The 24,232-nt window shown below is 41.0% G+C and overlaps 1 protein-coding gene across 10 annotated transcripts in view; it reads right to left on the minus strand.

The window, feature by feature from the left end:
- Positions 1 to 611: 611 nt before the first annotated feature.
- Positions 612 to 24,232, minus strand: part of ELF1 (E74 like ETS transcription factor 1) — a 129,723-nt gene continuing 106,102 nt past the window's right edge. For all 10 annotated transcript variants that reach the window (XM_075918946.2, XM_075918942.2, XM_075918943.2 and 7 more), the window contains 4 exons: positions 20,917 to 21,000; positions 18,745 to 18,937; positions 16,897 to 17,367; positions 612 to 2,285 (listed from right to left, as the gene is read on the minus strand). In XM_075918946.2, coding sequence (XP_075775061.2) covers positions 1,670 to 2,285; positions 16,897 to 17,367; positions 18,745 to 18,937; positions 20,917 to 21,000 — 1,364 coding nt within the window. In that variant the 3' untranslated portion in view covers positions 612 to 1,669. The remainder of the gene's footprint in view (positions 2,286 to 16,896; positions 17,368 to 18,744; positions 18,938 to 20,916; positions 21,001 to 24,232) is intronic.

Consider the following 24,232-nt stretch of genomic DNA (forward strand, 5'->3'; position numbering starts at 1 on the left):
TACAAAACTTCTCAAAATTTTGGATTTGTCTAATAGATTTAAGATAATTAAAATTCAAATAGTATACAAAATCTGTTGAACTATCACTTTGTCTAATGTAAATTTAAATGTCCAAGGTCTATACTTCCTTAGTAAAGGGGTTTGCTATGGAAACCAATTTTAACTTTAAAAAACTGCAAATTAAAATTACGTGCTGGGGTATCTCTGATCTCAGAAGTCCCATGCAATATTTAGTACCAATGATGTCCTAGAATTATGCATTTGGGAACAGACTGGCTTTCACAGGTGAGGATAAGGGGACAAGGTTTAACCCAGCTGTGCCCAATGCTACATCAATTTCTGAATTTAACTCATTCTTCATCTTAACTGCTGAAGTTCACCTTTACCTATAGCAGTACTGTACATTGCTCTCACATTCTGAAGCAGCTTAAGAATCAGTGTCTCATCCTGAGTTCTTTTGAACTGATTCCTAAACTACTCATTTACTAGTGAGTTCCAAATCATATTGCTCTATTATTGAATATAGTTGAGATCTTCATATCACATATAAATGATTGCCAGAAACAAGGTATTCATGTATTGGCAGGAAAATTCTAGATTAAACACAGAAAAAAATTTCCATTTGATTTATTTTCATAATAAACAAATTAAAAATACAAAAGACAGTGAACCCAGGTTCAGTAGGTTCTGTCATTTAAAAATTTGTCTTTAAATACAAATTCACTTTGTAATATGAATACAATTAGATCTCTAAACATAATGATCTCATTTGTATCTATCAAAAATTGCTCTATGGAAACAAATTAGCTGAAAAACTTTCTTGTGAAATTAAATGTACATTATTTACAATTGAAAAAGGAATTCTGAAGTATTAATCTCAGAACACTTGCACAAATGTATACATTTCACTTTCCCCTTACAAAAGTCTGAAATAAAAAGCAAGACAGCTTAACTTCATAGCCACAAAATAGTATGAAATAATTGCACCCATAGCAATGCCACTAATTTCTGTAATTAAGTATATTGATATGTACATATAAAAATATAGATCTGAAATTGCCCATTATTGGGATATATAAATGCTTTATGTATTCTTAATGGGAGTGTGTTCTTATTTTGCACACCCAAATGATTGTGCTGCAAAAAAACAACAGGAGGCAGCTTGGTTGCCTCTGTCCATTATTCAACAAAATCTGACATAGTTCATTGGTATGCAATAGGTATTTGGTAAACTTGATAAGATTCACACACATGGAATGAAAATGCTGTTCTATAAAAAGCTATGGTTGTTTTGTAAATTGTGACATTTACAGATTAAACAGAAAATGATATAATATGGTATTGCAATGTAAATTAGCAAGACTGAAAATGTATAATATGTAAGAAATTTGGAGCTTTCAGCAACAACAAAAAACCCAAGAGAATCTTCATAGTATAAAATGCATGTTCCTTCATGCTTGTGTTTTGAAAAATTAGTACTATATAATTTTATATTTATATGTTAACATTTAGCATTTAACAGAAAATCAAAACTCTAATGCATGACTTCTAACAATTAACTTTAGAAGTTAAGTAGCTGTGTAACATCTGCTTCAGAATCAAATCATATATACAGCCTTAAAGGTCCCATCACATTTATTAAAATAATCATCCACGGCGATTTTGTTTATTAATATAAATTGGATTCAGACTGTTCACTTTCCTGTTTCACTTGCATATTAGATGGGAATCCATTTGAATTGGATACCACCATCACAAAAGGCTGGTGCTGGAGCCTTTGTTCTGATTGCTCAGTGTCATCTGTTGTGTCCTCTGGTACCTCCTCTTTCATTATTCCTTGTATAACAGTTTGTTTAGTTTCTGGTGCTTTGATAACTGAAGTGATCACTGTGCCAGGTGGATGAGCAACCATCTGTGAACTGGTAGGTGAAAAAGTTACCATAGGAGTAGTAGCACTGAAGGATGGAGATGAAGCCACACTGACTGTCCCATTGCAAATGGTCTGCACATTGCTGGTGAGAACCTGTTGAACTTGGGCTGGACTAAAGACAATAGATGAAGGAGAAACTGGCTTCTGAGACTGCAGCATGACATTTTCTTTAAGTACTGTCATTGGCTGCGAAGTAGGAATGGCTTGGAGAATAAATTTTTGGGGCGTTGTTGCTGATGCTGGATCTGTGCTGGCTATCACTGTCGTAAGAGGCACTGTCTGGAGTGTTACAGTATGCAATTGCTGGTTTCCAGGTGAAACAACCACTGGAACTTGGGTTGGGGTCTGTAAAGTCCTATTAAGATTAGAAAACAGGAAAATGTTAGAATGTTCCCAGATCTGCACAAGCATTTTGCAACACAGGCTACTTAAATGATAAATTTGAAGGAAAAAGGCAAACTGGAATTGATTCCAGTTGAAACCCATCAGCACAGCTCCTGAAAGGGGTCACTAGTGAAAGAAATCTGTGTCCTGAATGGAGATGCCTTGCCTTTGGTACATGCTGTGTTTTAGCAAGCAAGACTGGGCATCGAATCCAGTCTTTCACATCAATTACCAGCAAACTCCAGTAGGGGGAGTTCTAATCACTTTTCCTCCATTCAGCAGCAAAGCAAGCACGATGGCCCCTGCTGAACCCTCTCAGATTTATGTAATGTGAACATTCTAATTGACTCCCCCCCCCCCCCCCCACACACACACTATTTATTTTGGAACTGGACCTTTAATATTCTATTCAACTAAAGAAGAGGGTTGTGCCCACGAAAGCTCATGATACCATTTACATGTTTTAATAGCCTTTAATGTGCCTCTCAACTCAATCAGCTTAAAGCCAAGATCAGCTTTGTCTTCAGCCTCAGGCAGTTGCAGCCAGTTTTCACTCAAGTATTTCCAGTCCTCCACACATCCTTCTCGCCTTCTGAGGGGGGAAGCAGTGGCAGTGGCTCCCTCCCCTAAGGACTTTTCTACACACTTAAAAAAATTTACAGTTTGTGCGGAAAACCACCAAGTGACATATCTTGGCAGAAACATTTGTGGGGGGTGGGAGGGACACAGCCACACTAGCTTTCACTCAGTGAAAATATTTACAGTTCATTGCCAGTTAACTCAAGGTAAAAAATTCTAGGTTGGGGTACACCTCAAGAGCCATCCCCATGCCTCCATGGCAAAGGAGGAGATGCAAATGGAACAGCTAGGAGGAAAGGTGCAAGCACCTGCCATCAGAAAAAGATTTGAAATTTGACTGACGGGAAGGCACCAAGGCAGCTGCTACCTGAGGAGACCAATCCTGGGGGAAATCTACCTCTGCGTATGTGCAGAATTCCTAGTCAGTGTCATATAATTGTGTATTTTCCTATATAAAAACATTTTGTCTAAGAAGTGCTCCAGTTTTTACTTTTTGCCTCTGGCAGGCAAAATGGGGAACTGCAGCATTTAGGCAAAATGTTTTTTTATGTGGGGAAAATACAAAATTCTATGTCCACTGCTGCAGAATTCCCCTTGGAATAGAAGTTCATTACAGCACCCTGCTAGCAGGGCACACATGGTTGCTGGAGGGTCACAGACTAGGATTCAGAATGGCTAGTGGGGTGACTGTATTTAGTCTGGGAATGTGAGAGGGGCTGCAAAGGCCATGGGGATTAGGGTGCAGGGACAGGTGCAGACATGCCTGACTGAATGGAAGAGGCTTGGAGTCAGCCAGGGTTTGCATGGGGGAGGCTTCCCAACTCCCTAACAATCCCTTCCTTTCCCCCCTCCCCAAAATCCTTTTCCAACACCTCCAGGTTCATTCCTAAGCTCCTTTCCTCTCCCTCAGCTCCTCCATTACCCTTGATGCCCCCAAGCCTTTGCACTACTTCTGACAGGTGCAGGAAATACAGTCCTATACTGTAAACATATACAAAGTTCTGTATTAATATGGCTCATAAGGAATTGATTTGTCAAACAAACAAAAACCCCACGCCCCAGAATCTTTTCCTGGGGTTAGTATTGTTACAGACATACCTGCTGACATATTTTGAAATAAAATTCCAAAATAATTGAAACAGGCATGATTATGCTGTGCTATTTTGGCCACAAAAATGCAGATTTTTGCATAATTTTCAAATATTGTGTGCATAATTTTAAAATGTTGGTGCAGATTTCCCCCAAGAGTAAGAGACTCAGCTGGGATGAAAGGGTTAAGGTGAACATTTAAAGAGCAGCTGCTAAAAGTTAATACATGGGCTCCAAAACAGCCCATCTCTGGCCATACTCCATACCAGCGCTTCACTTCATTCTCCAGAATCTCAGCTTTCATTTAAAATAAAAAACCTAGCTGCTGCGGTTGCAAAGAAATTTAAAAAATGATAACGCAGAGTAATCCATGCAATGATAAGACTGCAGATAACCTGAATAATATCTTTGAGAGGAATGAACTACTTGTTCATCTGGGTGAGACATTAACTTCAACACCAGCAATGATAATGTAAAATGTGAATGTTAAAATTACATTCCTCAAGAAATAAACAAGGAGGGTCACATATGTGCATTGTGATGCCACAAAAGGGTGATGCTTGGGAGATATCATGACTTACTTTTTTCCCCAGTCAATAAGGAGCTAAATCCCAATAATGACATTTTGCAAATTTACTCAATCTAAGGTGAGCAACATCCATTTTAGTGACACACACATGGGGAGAGCTTATTTTATGGGTGGAACTTGAAATAATTCCACTATCTCTTTTTCCCAAATTGACTCCTGGTTAATAGATTTGTTCAGGGCAGAAAATAATTCATGAATAGGAGAAAGACTGAAGGGAAGTTTATGGGATGGAGATGACCAATGATGGGTTAATGGGGAGGGGATCAAGGCAGGGTGATGAGCAGTGAAAGAGCAGATAAGGAATGAATGGAAGTGAATTGGAATGTGTATAAATCACAAAAGGGAGAAAGACATTCTGTACAAGTCTCATTGCTTAATGCGTTTCTGGAGTGCTCAGATATTACAGTAATGAGAGCACTGTGAGAACCTGAAGGGAAAGATAGAATGTGGGATGCTACAAGGAAGGGAGTCAATCAAGTAGAGATTGAGGTAGATGTGCATGCCCATGCACAGTGGCTGTGTCTAGACTGGCCAGTTTTTCCGGAAAATCAGCTGCTTTTCCGGAAAAACTTGCCAGCTGTCTACACTGGCCGCTTGAATTTCCACAAAAGCACTGACTTCCTACTGTTAGAAATCAGTGCTTTCTGCGGAAATACTATGCTACTCCCGTTCAGGCAAAAGTCCCTTTTGTGCAAAACTTTTGCGCAAAAGGGCCAGTGTAGACAGCTGAGATTTGTTTTGCGCAAAAAAGCCCCGATCGCAAAAATGGCGATCGGGGCTTTTTTGCGCAAAAGCGCGTCTAGATTGGCCACGGACGCTTTTCCGCAAAAAGTGCTTTTGTGGAAAAGCGTCCGTGCCAATCTAGATGCTCTTTTCCGAAAATGCTTTTAACGGAAAACTTTTCCGTTAAAAGCATTTCCAGAAAATCACGCCAGTCTAGACGTAGCCAGTGTGTATTGTATGGAAATACATGTATTGATGTTTACAGTAAAGATGGGCAAGTAGATTTTGTTCCTAGTTAGGCCAACACTTTACGTACTTATAAACCCATTTAACATGGCTGATCTGAACACTGAAGTCTACCAGCCCAGACCAAAAATGTATTTGCTCATCCTTAGTGAAAATAATACTGAAAAGATACAACATTTTACTCATTCAGCAAACCCCGCTCCCATTCCCAAAACTACTCAGACAAAACCCATACAGCTATAATTTTTCTAGACTGCTTTATTTTCTGTTATGTTTTCCTCTATTTATAATTTTACCATCACTACTACTTATGTTACTGTACAAGTCTGTGAGTGGTACATTATCAAGTGTTTTTCTGAGGCTGCTACTTTTAAAAAACAAGATGATTGAGCAACATTGGCTAAGAGGAAATACTGCTGAAAAAATACAGATCCTGATTTACTTCTGAGGAAAAGATGAGACATGTTCCATACTCATTTCAGCTTGCTGGCAGGAAAAGGATAATAATCCATTTACTGGTTCACTGGGCGGGATTATAATCTACTGTTGTGCAATATCAGTGTCACTTATCTGGGATGAATAGTGAAGTTGCAAACACTAGCTGACAAGTGACAGAAACAAGTTTATTTATAGTGATTTGTGAAGCTTCTAATGTCCAAAAAAGGGGAGGAAAATCCTACAAAGGTCTTGATTCTGCAAACCCAGGTAAGCAGTTTCACAATGTAATAAGCCAATTAAACAGTGCAAGATAAAAACAGAGAGGGCAACTGAGAAGAATTCACTACTTAGCATAAAAGTTACTCAGCATACAGCTGTAGGAACAGATAGTTTAAGAGGAAAAAGATTCACATTTCCCAGATTTTCCCCTGCTCATCCAATTGATTGATACAATGTAAATCCAGAAAGGGTTAGGAAGGTGGAATGCATATTACATGCAATTAAGAGCCAATTTCAGATGTCAGAGTTAAGGCAGACTACACTCACTGGTGTAAATCCCCTTGTATAGTCATATATAACAGTGTTTCTCAACCAGTGGTACGAATACCCTCAGAAGTACTTGAGAGAAGTCTGGGTGGGGGTACGTCAACATAACTGAAATTTGGAGAAAACTGAATTTTTGTTTTAAGTTTTACAGCACTTTATTATTTTTGTACTTTTTACACCTACAAATTTAATTGCCTGTCCGGCTACAATTAAGTTGTTTAAACACACATGTTGCAATGGTAGAAAAAATATTGTGTGTCTGAAAACTATAGGTACTGGGGGTACTTTTTTTTTTTTTAAGGGATACTTTATTAAAAAAAAAAAAGGTTGAGAAACACTGATATATAATAAGAGAATCTGCTGCCATGCAATGCATCCCACATCAGTGACCCCAATAGGCAGACCTAAGACTTCACAGCCATGGGATTCTCCCTGGTGGACACCGGACTAGACACACACTGGAGCTGCTGATATGCGTACGAATACACAGGTGATGGTGGGGGACTGGATCTCCTTATATTGGGGCTTATCATCCCTCCTCCAAAGAAAGGTCAGAATTTTCCAATTTCTTGTCTAGCACCTTGCCTGAGGTCACACATTAAATAAAAGGGAGAGCCAAAATGCTTGTCTGTCTAAAACAGCTAGTGCATGGCAAGCTGGGGTGTAAATCTATCTTATGAACTTTGCCACACACACCACCTGTCCATGTGGTTTCTGCTACCATAAATTAAAAGTTCCCTAGAGTTCTTTGATCTATTCCCATTTCAAAATCAAGTAGCTCATAGAGCACTAGGCTACTTTTAATGTGTAGTATCAGGGTCCACACAGAGTGTTAGTGCACAGAAGACTAGCATGAGACATTTACCCCACAGCTTGCCAAGCACTAATTGCTCCAAAAGACCAAGCCCATAGAGAACCTAATTCTCCTGACTCCCTGACTGGTGCAGTACCCATAATGTATCATGATCTTCAGATGTCCCTTTCAGCGCCTTGCTCCACCACGTAAACTTGACACCCAAAGTCAAGTAGTTTGAGTTCACATAGCAAAAGACTTGGTGAATCCAATAACCTGTGCTGTAGTTAAGTGATATACCTAAGTAATCCTCTTCCTCCTCCCTAGTACCTTATAACATGATCAGCAAAACCGTCCTGGAAAGAAAGATAACTACATCAATCCAAACTATTTCTGCACAAAGCCCCAAGTGCCTCCCACTGTGAACAGCTCTGATCCTACTTTCAGGAGAAATTAAAACAATAGCAAAAAAGAGTCTGAGACAGTCTTTTCCCAGCTGTAGGAAATTGAAATCAGAGTGGAAAGCGATGACCATAGCATTCTTCCTGATGGCATTTGGCCCAATCGTAAATGCATTAACAAAAACCTGGGGTATCACTAGCAAAAAAGAATGTACAGCCTCTTTGGTGAAAGGCTGCAGAGATCACATCAGCCCACTGTTCACCAATGCCTTCTTCAAGAAAGGATTTTCTCTGAATCACAAGACATAATCCAGCCTGTACTTTAAACAAACAAACAAACAAACAAAACCTGACACTCCTTGCAACTACTAATCTGTTGCCTATCTTTATTCTCTCTTTTTTGGGGAGCATTACATCAGTGACAAGTTATTCCAACAGTATTTTATGACCTGTATATTAGTCTCCTAGCTAGATTTCCATTTGGAACAAACCATGGAGACATTACTGGTGGAAGATTTCCTTAGGCCTTGAACAGAAGCAAAACACTTATGCTGAAGCTGGTTTATCTAACAATGGCTTTTAACATAAATCAGCAGATGGTTCTATCAGAGGCACCAGTGGGCAGTGGGGAGAGAAGCAGGTGGCTTCACGGGATCTTGCTAATTTACATTGCAATACCATCTGCAAATTTTACCACCTCAATGTTTACCCCCTTTTCCAGATAATTTATAAATATGTTGAATAGGACTGTGGAACACCACTAGTTACCTCTCTCCATTCTGAGAACTGACCATTTATTTCCCTTGTTTCTTATCTGTTAACTAGTTATCAATCCATGAGAGGACCTTCCCCCTTATCCCATGACAACTTGACTAAATGTTAGGGCTGCCAAGCGATTAAAAATTAATCATGATTAATCACACTCTTAACTGAATACTATTTATTTAATTTTGTTGGTATTTTCTACTTTTTAAAATATATCGACTTCAGTTACAACACAAAGCACAAAATATACATTGTCTACTTTGTATTTATTTTTTATTACAATATCTGCACTATACAAATCAAAAGAAATAGTATTTTTCAATTTACCTAACACAAGTACTGTAGTACAATTTCTATCATGAAATCTGAACTTACAAATATAAGACCATGTAAAAGAATGCATTAAAAATAAAGCAATATAAAATTTTAGTACCTACAAGTCCATTCAGTCCTATTTCTTGTTCAGCTATTTGCTCAGACCAACATATTGGCGGGAAAACAGTAGACACGGTATATCTTTACTTTAGAAAAACTTTTTATGCTGTCTAGCATTAACATCGCATAAACTAGAGAAATGCAATCTAGATAGAGCTACTATAGGATGGGTGCAAAACTGATTGGAAAACCATTCCCAGAGAGTAATTATCCACAGTGAGTAGGGTTCCACAGGGATCAGTTCTGGGTCTGATTCTGTTCAATATCTTTATCAATGATTCAGACAATAGCACAAGACACTGGTGGGCTGTGAGATAGTGTTGATGTTGAGTGTCCACAGGGATGGCCCCCTGCAGCTCCCAGTGACTGCACTTCATTGTTCCTGGCCAATGAGAGCTGCGGGAAGCGGTTGGCCACAGGGACATGCTGGCTCAAACTGTCTCATGTCCCGTCAGTGAATTACCCTGATGGGCTGCACCACTGGCACAGAGAGTTTGCAAATGATACCAAGGTGGGAGGGATTATAAGTGCTTTGGAGGAGAGAATTAAAATCAAAATGTTCTGGACAAAATGGAGAAATGGTTTGAAGTAAATAGGAGGAAATTCAATAAGGACATATGCAAAAGTAGTCCACTTGGGAAGGAACAATCAGTTGCACACATACAAAATAGGAAACGAATGCCCAGGAAGGAGTACTGCAGAAAGGGATGTAGGAGTCATAGTGGACAATACGCTAAATATGAGTCAACACTTTCTTTGCAAAAAGAAAGTGGACATCATTCTGGGAGCTATTAGCAGGAGAGTCATAAGCAAGACACCAGAAGTCATTCTTCTGTTCTACTCTGTGCTGATTAGGCCTCAGCTAGTGTATTGTGTCCAGTTCTGGGTGCCATATTTCAGGAAAGATGTGGACAAATTGGAAAAAGTTCAGAGAAGAGCAACATAATGATTAAAGGTCTAGAAAACATGACCTCTGATGGAAGATTGGAAAAGTGGGTTTCTTTTGTCTAGAAGAAGAGAAGACTGAAAGGGGACATGTTAACTGTTTTCAAGTACATAAAAGATTGTAGCAAGGTGGAAGGAGAAACATTATTCTCCTTAACCTCCGAGGATAGGACAAGAAGTAATGGATTTAAATTGCAGCACAGGAGGTTTTGGATGGACATTAGGAAAAACTTCCTGTCAGGGTGGTTAAGTACTGGAATAAATTGCTTAGAGAGGTTGTGGAATCTCCATCACCGGACATTCTAAGAGCAGGTTAGACATACACCTGTCAGGAGATAATGCTGCCCACTTCTTGTTCATAAAGTCATCTCAAAGTGAGGAGACATTTACATGACACTGTTTTAGCCAATGTCGCAAGTTACATGTCAAGTGTCCTAAAGATTCATATGTCCCTCATGCTTCAACCAGCATTCCAGAGGATATACATCTAGGCTAGTGACAGATTCTGCCTGATAAAAATCCACATAACTACTTTGGATTGTTATCATCTGAGATGCCACCAACACAAAGCTGATTTTCTTTCTTGGCAGTTTGGCTTCTGTAGTTTCTCCCATCGGAATGTTGCTCTTTTAAGACTTCTGAAAGCATGTTCCACACTTTGTCCCTCTTAGATTTTGGATGACACTTCAGATTCTTAAAACGATGGGTTGAATGCTATAGCTATCTTTAGAAATCTCACATGGGTACCACCTTCTGTGTGTTTTGTCAAAACTGCAATGAAAGTGTTCATAAAACAAGCACGTGCTGGACAATGTCTCCTTTAATTTTTTCCATCCATGTGCAGAAGAAATTTTGTTACCTGCACCGAGGCATGTGCGGATGCGCACCATCAGTAGAAACACACGTGGGTGCTCTGCTAATCAACTGGGCAGCATTTGAATCTCTCCTGGGTAGCTGCTTAAACACTCATCTTACAGAGAACAACTGGTGCTGGGTCATTACTCAAGGCTGCTATAACATTGCTATTATAGTATGTGGGTAAAACTCCCCCATGGAATTCAGTGCAATTTAATTAACACATTATTTTTTTCTAACAATCATCATCAACATATCCCTAGAATGGTGACTGAAGAATAAAGGGGCATGCAAATGTTTAGCCTAAGAATGCTTGTTCTCACTTTCAAATGACATTATTAATAAAACATGGGCAGCATTATCTCCTGTAAATGTAAACAAACTTGTTGGTCTTAGCAATTAGCTGAACAAGAAGTAGGGCTGATTGGACTTGTAGACTCTAACATTTTGAACTGTTCTGTTTTTGAATGTGGTTATGTAACACAAAAAAATCTACATTTGTATGTTGCATTTTAGTAATAAAGAGAGTGTTTTACAGTAGTTGTATGAGGTGAAGAGAAAAATTCTATTTCTTTTATCGTTTTTACAGTGCAAATATTTATAATAAAAATAATACTATAAAGGTAGTAGTGTAGACTTTTATTGTTTTGTAATTGCAATCAATATATTTGAAAACTAGCTGGAGTTACCCGGCGTTGCTCAGGAAACCAGAGAAACAAAATGAAGAAAAACAGTAGTCCATTATCTTTTTTTGAATGGTAGAAAAGTTGCACTGATTTCTATAAGGATTAAAATATAGGTCCGCGTCATCCCCGGGAGGGTGGGGTGCAACTCCAGGTGGAGGGAAGGTTACACGCGGGAGGGGCGCCCCAGCTCACACCTGGGGCTGCAGGTGCTGCGCGGGGCAGGGCGGGTGCCCAAACCATTGTACGTGTGGGGGTTGGGGCACTTCATGCTGGCGCAGGAGCAGGGGGGAAAGAGGGTCGCTTATGTAACCTCGCAGGTGGGAGGGGGTGAATCCCAGATGGCGCTAGGGGCCGCAGGTGGCTGGCACGGGACCTAGGATGGGCAGGGCAGCCCCTTCAACGCAGCACTGCGGGTTACTTTTTTATTTTTACAGCTTAAGCTCGGGCCCGATCAGGTCCAAAAGTACAGGCAGTCCCGGGTTACGTACAAGATAGGGACTGTAGGTTTGTTCTTAAGTTGAATTTGCATGTAAGTCGGAACTGGCGTCCAGATTCAGCCGCTGTTGAAACTGACCAGCAGTGGCCGAATCGGACACGCTGGGGGCAGAGCAGCTGGAGTGCTGCTGGGTTGGTCTGGTAGCGCCGACCCTTGGCACGGCGGGACCAACCCGGCAGCACCCCAGCTGCTCTGCCCCAGGTGTTCCCAAGTCAGCCGCTGCTGAAACTGACCAGCGGCTGACTACAGGAAGCCGGAGGCAGAGCTGCTCTGCCCCGGGCTTCCTGGAATCAGCCGCTGATCAGTTTCAGCAGCGGCTGACTTGGGGACGCCTGGGGCAGAGCAGCTGGTGTGCTGCTGGGTTGGTCCAGTAGCGCCGCACCTCAGCGCTGTGGGACAAATCCGGCAGCCCCCCAGCTGCTCTACCCCAGGCGTCGGCGAGAAAAGCCTGGTCTGCTGGGGGGGAGGGGCACTAGCTGCGCTCCCCCCCCCAGCAGACCAGGGAGACGCGGAGCGGCTTTTCTCGCCGCGGAGGACGCGGGCGGCGGGACCATGGCGCGTCTCGCCGGTCCCACTGCCCGCGTCCTCCGCGGCGAGAAAAGCTGCTCCGCGTCTCCCTGGTTTGCTGGGGGGAAGCGCCCCCCGTGCCACCGGAGGCACCCAGCACTAGCTGCACCCCCCCCGTTCGTAACTAGGGGTCCGACTTAAGTCGGACTGACGTAACCCGGGTACTGCCTGTACCTTAAAGCCTTCTCCTGGATGAAAGGTTACCCCATGCAAAGTTTGGTTGCGGTAGCTCTTATAGTGTCCAAGTTATTAGTGCACAAACATACAAACATTCTCCTTTATATATTAGACGTAGATAATCATCTAAAATATTTAATAAATTCCAATTGGCATTCTATTGTTTAACAGTCTGATTAAAATTGTAATTAATCGTGATTAATTTCTGAATCGTGATTGTTTTAGTTAATCATATGAATTAACTATGATTAATTGACAGCCCTAATAAATGTAACTGAAAAATAACTTTAGTATCTCACTAGGGAGTAAGGATGTTAAATTGCATTTAACTAACTATGTAACCACAGAAAAAAATTCACAGTATGTAACTGTGTAATAGTTTAAAGCTAGCTCCCTAATTGAACCGGCTCCCGCCTACTCCTCCGTGCTGCTGCCTCTATATCAGTAATAGGGATGTGAACGTGTAATCATGTACACAGTTAACTGATGAGCCTGGAGAGCTGCCTGTCCTCCTTCTCTGAATTGCTGCCTCTATGGCAGCAGTGCAGGGAAGGAGGACAGGCAGCTCTCCAGGCTCATCAGTTAACTGTGTACTTGATTACACGTTCATATCCCTATTACAGAGAGACCCTAAAATGTACATTTTGAGAAAAAATTAAGTATAGTTTTCCACATCATCAAGACTGCCCTTGTAAAACTTTAGAACATTTAGGTATTTTCAATTTGGACCTGAGCTACATTTTTTTTTAATGAGCGAGACCAGCGGTCCCCAACCTTTCGGGGCTGCCGGATACCCGGGAGCGGGGCCACTCATGCGCTGCACGTCCGGGGTGGAGTTGCCCAGGCACTGCGCACCCGGGGCCGGCACCACACATGTGCCGCGCGCCCAGAGCAGGGGCTGCCAATGCGCCACGTGCCCGGGGCAGGCACCACGCATGTACCGCGCGCCAGGGGCGGGGCCGGCCCAGATGATTCGGCGGGCGCACACAAATGCCCCGGCGGGCACCATGGCACCCGCGGGCACCACGTTGGGGATCCGAGCTAGACCAATTGTAAACATTCTGGAACATCCAGTGAATTGATTTATCTGCCCCACAATTTTACACCTTATCTAGTACACCATTATCAGATGGAGGGTTTTAACATGTATTTCTAGTGTTGATCCTCAGTACATCAACCGCTCTGGTACTTGCTTTTTTGGTTATCAGTTACTAAGCCTTATACAATTTTTTATATATAAATTATTCACTAGACCAGGACATTTTTTCCCTTTAATCTAGTGAGCGCTTTGGATTTGTCATTGTATCTAGCAAAGCATAAATACAGATTTCACAGAAATGTTTTTAAATTATGCTTCAAAAAATAAAAACAGTTGCCCATCATTGTAATATGGGAGTATAAATCAGTGTTAAAGGGCTCTGTTATTTCATTTGAGTTCATATTAGCCTTACTGCTATTTCCTCTTTTCTCCTTTAAAACTACAGTCCCCAGTCCAGTTGTGAAATATTTTAAACATAACAGGATGTTAAAACAGCTACAAGCAGTTTTGCAACTTTTGCTGGATTAAATCTTGAAGATTACCTAGCAAAAATTTTCTGAACAATCCTGAAATGGTTCAGTATGGGTATCACTCTTACTCAACAAATTGATGTACTATTTTTCTATTAATGTTTCTTAGCATTGTTCTCCTGACATACATGACCTCCATCATTTATTTCTTCATGTACGTGTTTCCTCTATATTATCTGAGTCACTTTTTGAGACTGGTGAATAATTAAATCCTTAGTCTTCTCTGAAGTCATATGGTTATAAGGCATTAAATAGCTTTGCAAATAGGCTTTAAAGCTCTTTGATGTATGAAGAAATATTAAAAATACACAGTACCAAGAGACACTAACTTGAACTTGTCTCTCACTTTTATGCTAAATGTTACTGTTTAATTCACTACACTGTCATTCAAAACTTTATCTAGATGGTAAGGAAATTTCCCTCAGGAATTGCTTTGTGGAAAACAGGCAGCCACCCATTTTCTATAATATACTTTCTTCTACTTTTCTTCTTATATCCTGCCAAATTCTTCATGATCACATTTATCTAAACTTTTGGATCAAATGTACCTTTTCCCTCCCATAAGTGTATTTTAAAATGGTCTGAACATACAAGTGTAACCCACATACCTCGCATGGTTCACAGTCCCATTATAGTTCTGTTTTTATCCACTAATTTTACACATAACTTATTATTATTAATATACTTGAAACATCACAGAAACATTTTTTACTTTGTTCATTTGGCAACACTTTGGATATAGTTCATTTCACTGATTGCAGGCCAGAATCAGGCTAGATAAATATGGCCTGCATATTTATACCTGCCTCTGGAAATTTCCCCTACATGCATCTGACGAAGTGGGTCTTTGCGGAAGAAAGCTTATCCTCCAACACTTCGGTTAGTCTATAAGGCGCCACAGGACTCCTCGCCGCTTTTGCAGATTCAGACTAACACGGCTAACCCTCTGATAAGTCTTGGTCTGACACTTCATATATACATATATGGAAAATGCAGTTTCCTGACTACTCTGTATCTCCTTAAAATTTCTTATTGATTCTTTTATATTCTGTTAGTTCGGGGGACCTAAATGGCCCAGCTGCAGACATCCATGCTTAAAAACCTGGATATTATGGGACTCTGGATGCAGCCTCTTCCCCTTTTAGATTAGTGGTGATTTAATTATCATTTGCCTTTGAAATACTCTTGTTTTAGCAAAGAGAGATTAAAGAATAAAAACCCTTCTTCTTGAAACTGCAAAACCAGATTCCCATCAGACTAATGTTGCTGATTTAAATTTGCCCAAGTGCCATGCTTCAATCACAGAAAGTCATACGGGTCTATTCACGTAATTGAGAATTTGATAGAATAATGTTTCTGAGAGAGAGAGGGAAATAACACTAGTGTAATTTAATGGCAATATGTGGGGCTGAAGTGTTGGGGACTTTTCATAATATAAAATTCTAAATATAAAAAAGAAAAAATGTACCCAACTCAGTATTGTTCTTTTAAAGATTTTAAGTAAGAAGGTTCCTCCCTTGCAACTCCCAAATTAACATTTCAGTGAGATGCAGTTCTAAGGGATTGTTCTTGAGACTTCTCCAGTCAATACAACACCAGTGACTTCAAGGCACAAAACAGTAACAAATGTACTTGTGCAATGTCTAACCTATCAGTTAAGGCAGGGGTGGGGAACTTCAGGCATGGGGGGCCAGATGTGGCCCCTAGCTTGCCTGGATCCAGCCCCCGAGGCTTAAGGCCTCCCCTAGCATAGGGGAGTCCACGCTGCCGCTCAAGCCCCCATGCTGCCCACCGTGAGGCTGGAGCAGACAAAATCTACTAGGCTTCCCTCTCCCAAGCTCTGATGTGCGAGGGGAATGTGGGGAGTGTCTTTCCCTCTCTCAGTCGGGGGGCCACATCAGTGAGAGATGGGGGCGTATTTTTATTTTTTGGCTTTTCACTTGTGCAGCCCCTAACTGATCTTTCTGTAGATGAGCAGCCCCGATTCAAAAAAGGTTCCCCACCCCTGAATTAAGAGATACACTGCAATGTGACTATGTCCCATTATTAGTTTACAGGTACATAAAAGTCTCAGGAGACCATACTGATATCTATCTTTTATAAACAGAAGAGGAATGGAAGCATACTGGTTGCTGTTCCAACAATGATAGTGGGTTGTCATTGTAATGCTTTGTCCTGTTATTAACTGTGTTAATAATTAGAATACAAAAAAGAGGGAAGAGGTGACATGCTACAAATTATAAGGGGTATGGATACATCAAAAATGAAATTAAATCTCTAGAAAATTATTTTTAAAAAGTATTAATGTAAACCCACATTATTTGGATCAATGTTGAAAATGCTATAACTCCCTTTGTTAAAGCAGACCTCACAAAAATACTCCCACATCGGTGGCAAATAAATGGAAATGTATGTTGTCAATAATGTTACATTTTTGTTGCTTTCTTCTCAAAGTACTAAATATTATTTGCTGTTGGAATGCTGAATTCAGATTTGCAATTTTCTTCACTTTCCTGAATACTGTTTCTTAGCAAAAGTACTCACAATGTAACAGAAAAACCAGACCAAGTTACTGATCATTCATTCTGTGTTCAGGTCATGATAACTGAATTAAGAGCAAAGAAATGTGGCAAAATAGAACATAGCCACTGAATAGTGAAAATGTTCCTTTACATTTTCTTACCTTATATTCTGAATAGAGGAATTTAATGTTTCATCCTGCATGTTATTAGTTACAGTTGCATGTCCTTCTGTGATGGATTGCACTGGCTGCATCACATGAACTGTCCGAAAAAGCTGAGTTGGATGTACTGGCTGTGCAGATTGCATTGTCCTCAAAACATCTGATGCAAAACCAGGTATCTGCTGCTGTACAACTTCCACAGGTTCCTTAAGTTTAGTTGACTTAGAGTTCCCTGATGTTTTTAGAACTGTGGTAGAGCCTCCTCTTGTTCCTGTGTTTGAAGATGCTCTAGATCTGCCTGATTGGTTTCTATTGGTCACACTTGCTGACAACAAAGATGAATCTGAAGACTCAGTACTGGGACTTGGATCTTCATCATCTATGTAAATAAGATCTTTTGGCATTTCTTTAAACTGATACACCAAGCGCTGACCTTCTACTTTAGCCAGTATACCTCTTTGGTAATAGTATCTGTTCAAAGCAGGCACATACATCAACAAGTTATAAAGCATAACTGGCTATGAAAAAAGACAAATAATCATCAGCAATAAAGAGGAGGGGCTTTTGTTTGTTTCTAGGTTCTTGGTTATAAATGTAAATAGCAAGTTTTAAAAAACCATCACTGCCTACTAACACTTCTTGTTACCCTTCTTTATACACAAGGGCTATGTCTAGACTGGCATGACTTTCCGGAAATGCTTTTAATGGAAAAGTTTTCCGTTAAAAGCATTTTCGGAAAAGAGCATCTAGATTGGCACAGACGCTTTTCCGCAAAAGCACTTTTTGCGGAAAAGCATCTGTGGCCAATCTAGACGTGCTTTTGCACAAAAAAAGCCCCGATCGCCATTTTCGCGATCGGGGCTTTTTTGCGCAAAACAAATCTCAGCTGTCTACACTGGCCCTTTTGCGCAAAAGGGACTTTTGCCCGAACGGGAGCAGCATAGTATTTCCGCAAAAAGCACTGATTTCTTACAGTAGGAAATCAGTGCTTTTGCGGAAATTCAAGCGGCCGGTGTAGACAGTTGGCAAGTTTTTCCGGAAAAGTGGCTGATTTTTCGAAAAAACTGGCCAGTCTAGACACAGCCAACGATGGAGGCATATAAAACCAGAAAGGCAATCAAAGCAACTTGACCTTCATGATACCAACAATATTATTTGTATTATTTCAATAACTGCTGTTATAGAACACTTTGATAATCCTGAGCAATATATTAGCTCATATCGCCCATCTTTGTCAAATTCAGTATAGTTATTTCCATGGTTTTTTTTAGATTAGAAATTATCTACCACTACTTCTTTAAATGTGAAAAGTCTCAAAATCACACTCCATACAAGTTATACAGCTTACTATATATACACAGTGGATATTTTGCCTTTTCATTAAAGTTGCATTCATTTAAAATAATCAATCCAATATTATCCATATTAAAGATGTGTAAACAATTTCTGACCCAATCAGAAAGAAAACTCTATATGTAATTTTGTAGAAATCCTGTAAACTTATATTTTCACTTTAAGTACTTTGTAAAACCCACAAAACAAATTTCTGCCAATAAATCTAGCTTCACAGTCTTGTCACTGGACAGCAGTTTCATATTTAAAAAAAAATCTTCTATTGTGTAATTTGTTCTGTAGAAACTTCAAATTAAGCTCTTTATTTTCAGATTGTTGCAGTTTCCCCCTCCTCAGACTGTCCCTCTGCTCCGCCCCCCAAAAAAACCCATCCCCTTCGAAAACTGGAGCTCATTTTAGGAAAAAGCCTTTCACATGTGTTAAACAGATTACGTTATGCTTTCAGTATATCAAAATGCTATGACAAAAATAATTAGCTATTAAAAACTCACATACCTTAGAGCTCTGCCCATTGTTTCATAATTCATATCAGGTTTGTTTTTGTGCTTTCCCCACAGTCTGGATACAGCCTTGGAATCTACCAGTTTAAAAATGCCTTTTTCTCTTTGAGTCCATTTGATATATTTGGGACACGTAGCTTTGTCCTGAAGCAGTGCTAAGAGGAACTCCCAAAGATAAATTGTATTTCCTAAAATAAATTTTAAAAGTCTTTCAGAGGACATAGACCCCCGCAGATGTATATTTAAACTGGTTTCTTAATTTTTATCAAAGTTAAGTACAACAAAGCTCCAGGAACACAGTGCCTGTTACTTTCTGAGCACAGTGTAATTTTGAGTTGAGAATCCCCGAATGCCACTATTCTCCTAGTACTGGATGCAATTTCAACTGAATTATTTCTTAACAGAACATTATTATTTTGCCAACGTTGGTCCTGAATAAGCAAAAGAGCTGAAGTCCACCCTTTTTGCTTTGTTCAGAAAAGCAGTTAAATATACTCTAAGGGTGTGTCTAGACTACAGGGTTTTGTCGACAAAACTATACCTGCGTCCACACTGCCTTTGAGTTATGTCGACATAACGTTGACAAAACTCAGCAGTTTTGTCGATGTATGTAAACCTCATTCTACGAGGAATAACGCCTTTTATCGACAGAGTTCTGTCGATAGAAGGCATTATTGCATCTACACTGTCCTTTGCCTCCACACTGTTATGTTGACAAAGCGGCTTGCTTTGTCGACAGAACTGGATGTAGTCTAGACGCTCTTTGTCGACAGAAGCTTTGTCGACAGAAGCTTTGTCGACAAAACTTCTGTCGACAAAACCCTGTAGTCTAGACATACCCTTAGGGTACATCTAGATTACATCCCTCTTTCGACAATCCAGACACGGTTCTTTCGAAAAGGGAAGGCTTTTTCGAAAGATCCTGTAAACCTTACAGGATCTTTTGAAAAATCTGTCCCTTTTCAAAAGAACCACGTCTAGCCCACTGTTTTACTTTCGAAATAGCGCTTTTTTGAAAGAGCGCCATTACGTGATTATGTAAAGGAAGCGTGGGAAATTCAAATCCCGGCTTCATTTGCAATTTCGAAGTGCCTCATTTACATCCCTCTGTTGAAAGAGGGATGTAATCTAGATGTACCCTAACATACCACTCAAGTGACCGGGAATTAAGTAGGCGCTTACATACTTTGCTAAATAGGGGCCTACGGGAGATACTTCACAAGTTCAAGATATCCCTAACTTTTCTGTTTTAATAATTATATATAAATACGTGTAGTAAATAATAGCTTATCCATCCCAACCAACAAAGCAATTGAAGTATATTAGTAATCCACTGGCAAAAGCAGGAAGACTCTACTGGAGGCACAGGAGGGAGTATCAGGGAAATTTCTATGACAACTTTCTTCTGGTGGCTTCACTTTTCTCTTAATCAAAGGGAATGCTCTTTCTGCCACCCAATTGTCAGCTTTGATTATCTCCTCATGCAGACTTAGAAAAAGGCAGATGGAAAATGTTTCCAAATACCAGCTGTTGAAGCAACAGCATCCCAAGCAACAGTACTACAATGCAAAGCATCCCTCTAGATGATCTGAAACAGAGCAACCTTGTGAGGGGGTCTTACGATCCCCTGTTAATAAGCTTAAGAATGGATTATTCCTCCCAGTAACTGAGTATCTTTCAAAGGGATTTCCTGCACTTTTTTCTCCTGATTTAAAAGAAGGTGGCAACCATGTCTTCTGAGCATGTGGTAACACAAGATCTGTATCTGCATACAGAGAAAACTGTTAGGCTTAGTTCTTACATTACCCAGAAGATTTAGTTTTCAATTTAAAACACTGAAGACAAGCATTCAGGCCTGCTGAGCGGGGCGTGGTGGGCAAAGTGGGCCTGGTGATTCTAAAGTACCTGGAGCCTTGGGCCCTTTAAATCGCTTCCAGAGTGCTGCACGACATCCTCCAGACAGCTCCAAGGGCTGGGGGGGAGGGGGAGAGGTGTGGCATGCTCAAGGTGATGCTGAGGGCTGGCTTCCTGGCCTTGGCTTTTTTGCCTGAGGTCCCACCATTCTGAGACCATGGAGCCACCCTCCCCCACACACGCACCTTGCCCAGGGACCTAGCATGGCTGTCGGCTCCCTGCAAGCATTCCATTCAAACCACTACTCACTTACCCTTTCCATCTTTATTCTTCTTTTTCACTGATATGTTTGGAGTTGTAGTAGGGGATTCAGGACGAGAAGATTTGGTCTTCTTCCCTGAAATGAAACCACTATTAGGTAAATTTCAACATAAAAATATGATGTGGAAAATAACAGTAACTCATTAATTTTTTAAAATATTTCCTTCCCATATCAACACATATATTGCTTCTTAATGGCCCATTCTTGTAATGTGCTAAGCACTCTGAAGGCTCACTGAAGCTAACAGTTATTGAGAGCATTCAGCATAGTACTGAGCACTGTAACGGTTCTTATTCCAAAGACTGTACCTAGTTTTTCAAAGCTAGATGTATAAACTATTTATTTTTGCTTTGAAATCTGTATATTGTTAGGGCACCTAAGGGTTATTAATACTAGTTTATTCATCTTACTGCATTTTTTCAATTAAAAAGCTAAAATACACAGCATGTCTTGTCTTGCTAGCACTAAAACTTAATTTACAGACAAAACAAGATTCTTTAGTTAGCTCTTTAATATATGAGAAGAAAGCTCCATTGATAGAAGTGGCCTGCACTGCCATATGAGGGAAACCATTCATTTTCAGTGCTAATTTTTCATGTATTTTCCCTGCAGTAGCTAGAAATACAAAAAGGAGGGTAGAAGCAGCTTTCTTTCATTGCCCAGCTGTGCCACCTCCAGCCAAACGGGGAGTGACATAAATAGATTCTGAAAAAGTACCACATCCTTTTTTTTAGCCAAAAGATGGTGGCTATGTTTCAAATCCTGGGTGAAGAGTAGAAGGGAGGAAATAAATATGTAAAGCTCTTACAAGAATGAAGAGCATTTCTTTGATAAATGAGAGATCAGTTATTTGAGTAGGGTCAAAAATGAAAATCACACATATTTATTTCTTAACAAAATACAGAATATGTCCCTCTATTGCTCCCCATTCATTTAAATGTCACTTGTTACAGCATTGTGCTTTGGTCCTGAACCCTCAAGACTTATTTTTCTGGCAAATACTAGGCAAATAAAACTACTCACTGCCACTTTGGCAATGTCTAAACACAATGAAGGTTTTATTTTACATATTTATTTCTGTTCTGTTGAGAAGTAGCATAGTCCAGTGGATGAACTAATGACCTGGTACTCTGAAAATCATGGTTCTATTCCCAGCTTTACTACTGACAACATGCATGACCTTTGGGCAAGTCATTTCATAGTCCCTCTATTTGCCCTCTCACCCTTTCCCACAGAGTTTGCCTTGCCTGTGTACCATGAAAACAATGCATATGCACAGTGCTTAGCACTATAAGGCTCTGTTTTTGGTTTGGCCTCTACGGGTTCATCTACACTGCACCATAGCTCGAAATAAGATATGCAATTTGAGCTACACAAATTGTGTATCTTATTTCGAAATAGCTTATTTCGTACAAATTTTGAAATAACCTGCTATTCCGAAACATCCCTTACTCCTCATGGAATGAGGTTTATGGGAATAGCGAGCCAGTTATATTTCAAAACAAGGGTATGTCTACATTGCATTCCTTCTTCGAGAGAGGAATGCAAATGCAGACAAACGAAATTGCAAATGAAGCACAGATTTGAATTTCCCGTGCTTCATTTGCATAATGGCGGCCGGCCGCTTTTCCAAAATAGCGTATTTCGAGGAAAAAAAATTGGGTTATTTTGAAAAGAATCCCTTCCTACAATATATTGTAGAGCAGTGGTCCCCAACACGGTGCCTGTGGGCACCATGGCGCCCGCGGGGGCATTTGTGTGCGCCCACCAAGAGCTCGGGGCTGACCTGGCCCCGAGCACGCGGCGCATGCATGGTGCCGGAGCCGGCCCGTGCGCATTGCGCACGGTGAGTGCCGGCCCCGGGAGTGCCGCGGATTGGCCGCCCGTGCGGCTCTTGCAGGGGGCGCCGGCCTTGGGCGCGCGGTGCTTGGGGGGGGGGGGGGGGGAAGCACCGGCCTCAGGTGCGCGGCACTTGGGGGGGGGGGAGCGCCAGTCCCGGGCACACGGTGCTTGCGGGGGGCGCCGGCTCTGGGCGTGCGGCGCTTGGAGGGTACGCCGACCCCGGGCGCGCATGGCTTGGGGGGGGCGCCAGCCCCGGACGCAGGTCCCTTGGAGGGGGCACCGGCCCCAGGCACGTGGCTATGTGGGGGCCCCACCCCCGGGCATGCGGCTATGGGGGGTCCACCCCCAGGCGCGCAAGTGTCCCCGCCCTCTGGCGCCCGGTGGGCGAACGGCCATGCCCCCTGACGCCCGGCAACCTCAAATGGTTTGGGACCACTGTTTTAGAGTTTGTCTGTTTGTGTCTGTGTGTGTCTGTTCCCCAGCCAAGAGATAGTGAATTCCTTCCCCAGCTGTGCCTGCTGTAGCTGTAATGGCCATGGACAGGAGCTACTCACTTGGCCCCAAGCTGCTGTGGTGAGAGGACTCAGGGTTGAACCGCTCACCCCCAATGCCACCCCAGAACAATGATTTAAATGAAGAAAAATAAAACTTATTTGAGTTAAGGATCCGAGTAATGTTGGGTAAATCTTCGAACCTCTCCTCATATGGAAGCTGTTCTTTACCCCTAATCATTTCTGTTGCCCTTTCTATACATTTTCCAAATCCAATATATTTTTTTAGATGGCATAACTTGTATGCAGTATTCAAGATGAGGGAACACCGTGATTTTACATAGAGCCAATATGATATTTTCTTTCTTATGTTCTATTCCTTTCCTAATGATTCCTGATGTGTTAGTTATTAAGACTGTCACTGCACACTGAGCAGATGTTTCAGGGAACTATCCACAGTGATACCAAGATTTCTTTCTTGAGTGGTAATAGCTATTTAGACCCTATCATTTTTGTATGTATAGTTGGGATTATATTTGGGATTATATTTTTCTATGTACAATACTTTGCATTTATCAACACATAATATCATCTGACTTTGTGTTGCCCTATCACCTAGTTTTGTGAGATCCCTTCGTAACTCTCTGCAGTCAGCTTTGGACTTAACTATTTTGAATAATTTTGTATCATTGCATATTTTGCAACTTCAGTGTTTACCCCTTTTCAAGAACATTTATGAGAAGTTTAATAGCAGGGGTCCAAATACAGACACCTGCAGCACCATTTATTCCTACTCTTTCCCTTCTCTGCCCATCTTTTAAGTGGAGTACTCAGCAAGCAATGTTTTCATGATGATCTAATGATCCTTCAATTACTTGAATGACAAGCCTTTTGTTATCATAATCGTCCTGTCTCCCTCTGTTTATAAACTAACTCCCTGCCCCAAAGGCAAAGCCTTTCAGTTAAGAACTGCC

The sequence above is a fragment of the Pelodiscus sinensis genome, chromosome 1, assembly GCF_052426305.1.
Source record: "Pelodiscus sinensis isolate ZL-2025 chromosome 1, ASM5242630v1, whole genome shotgun sequence".
NCBI classification, from domain to species: Eukaryota; Metazoa; Chordata; order Testudines; family Trionychidae; genus Pelodiscus; species Pelodiscus sinensis.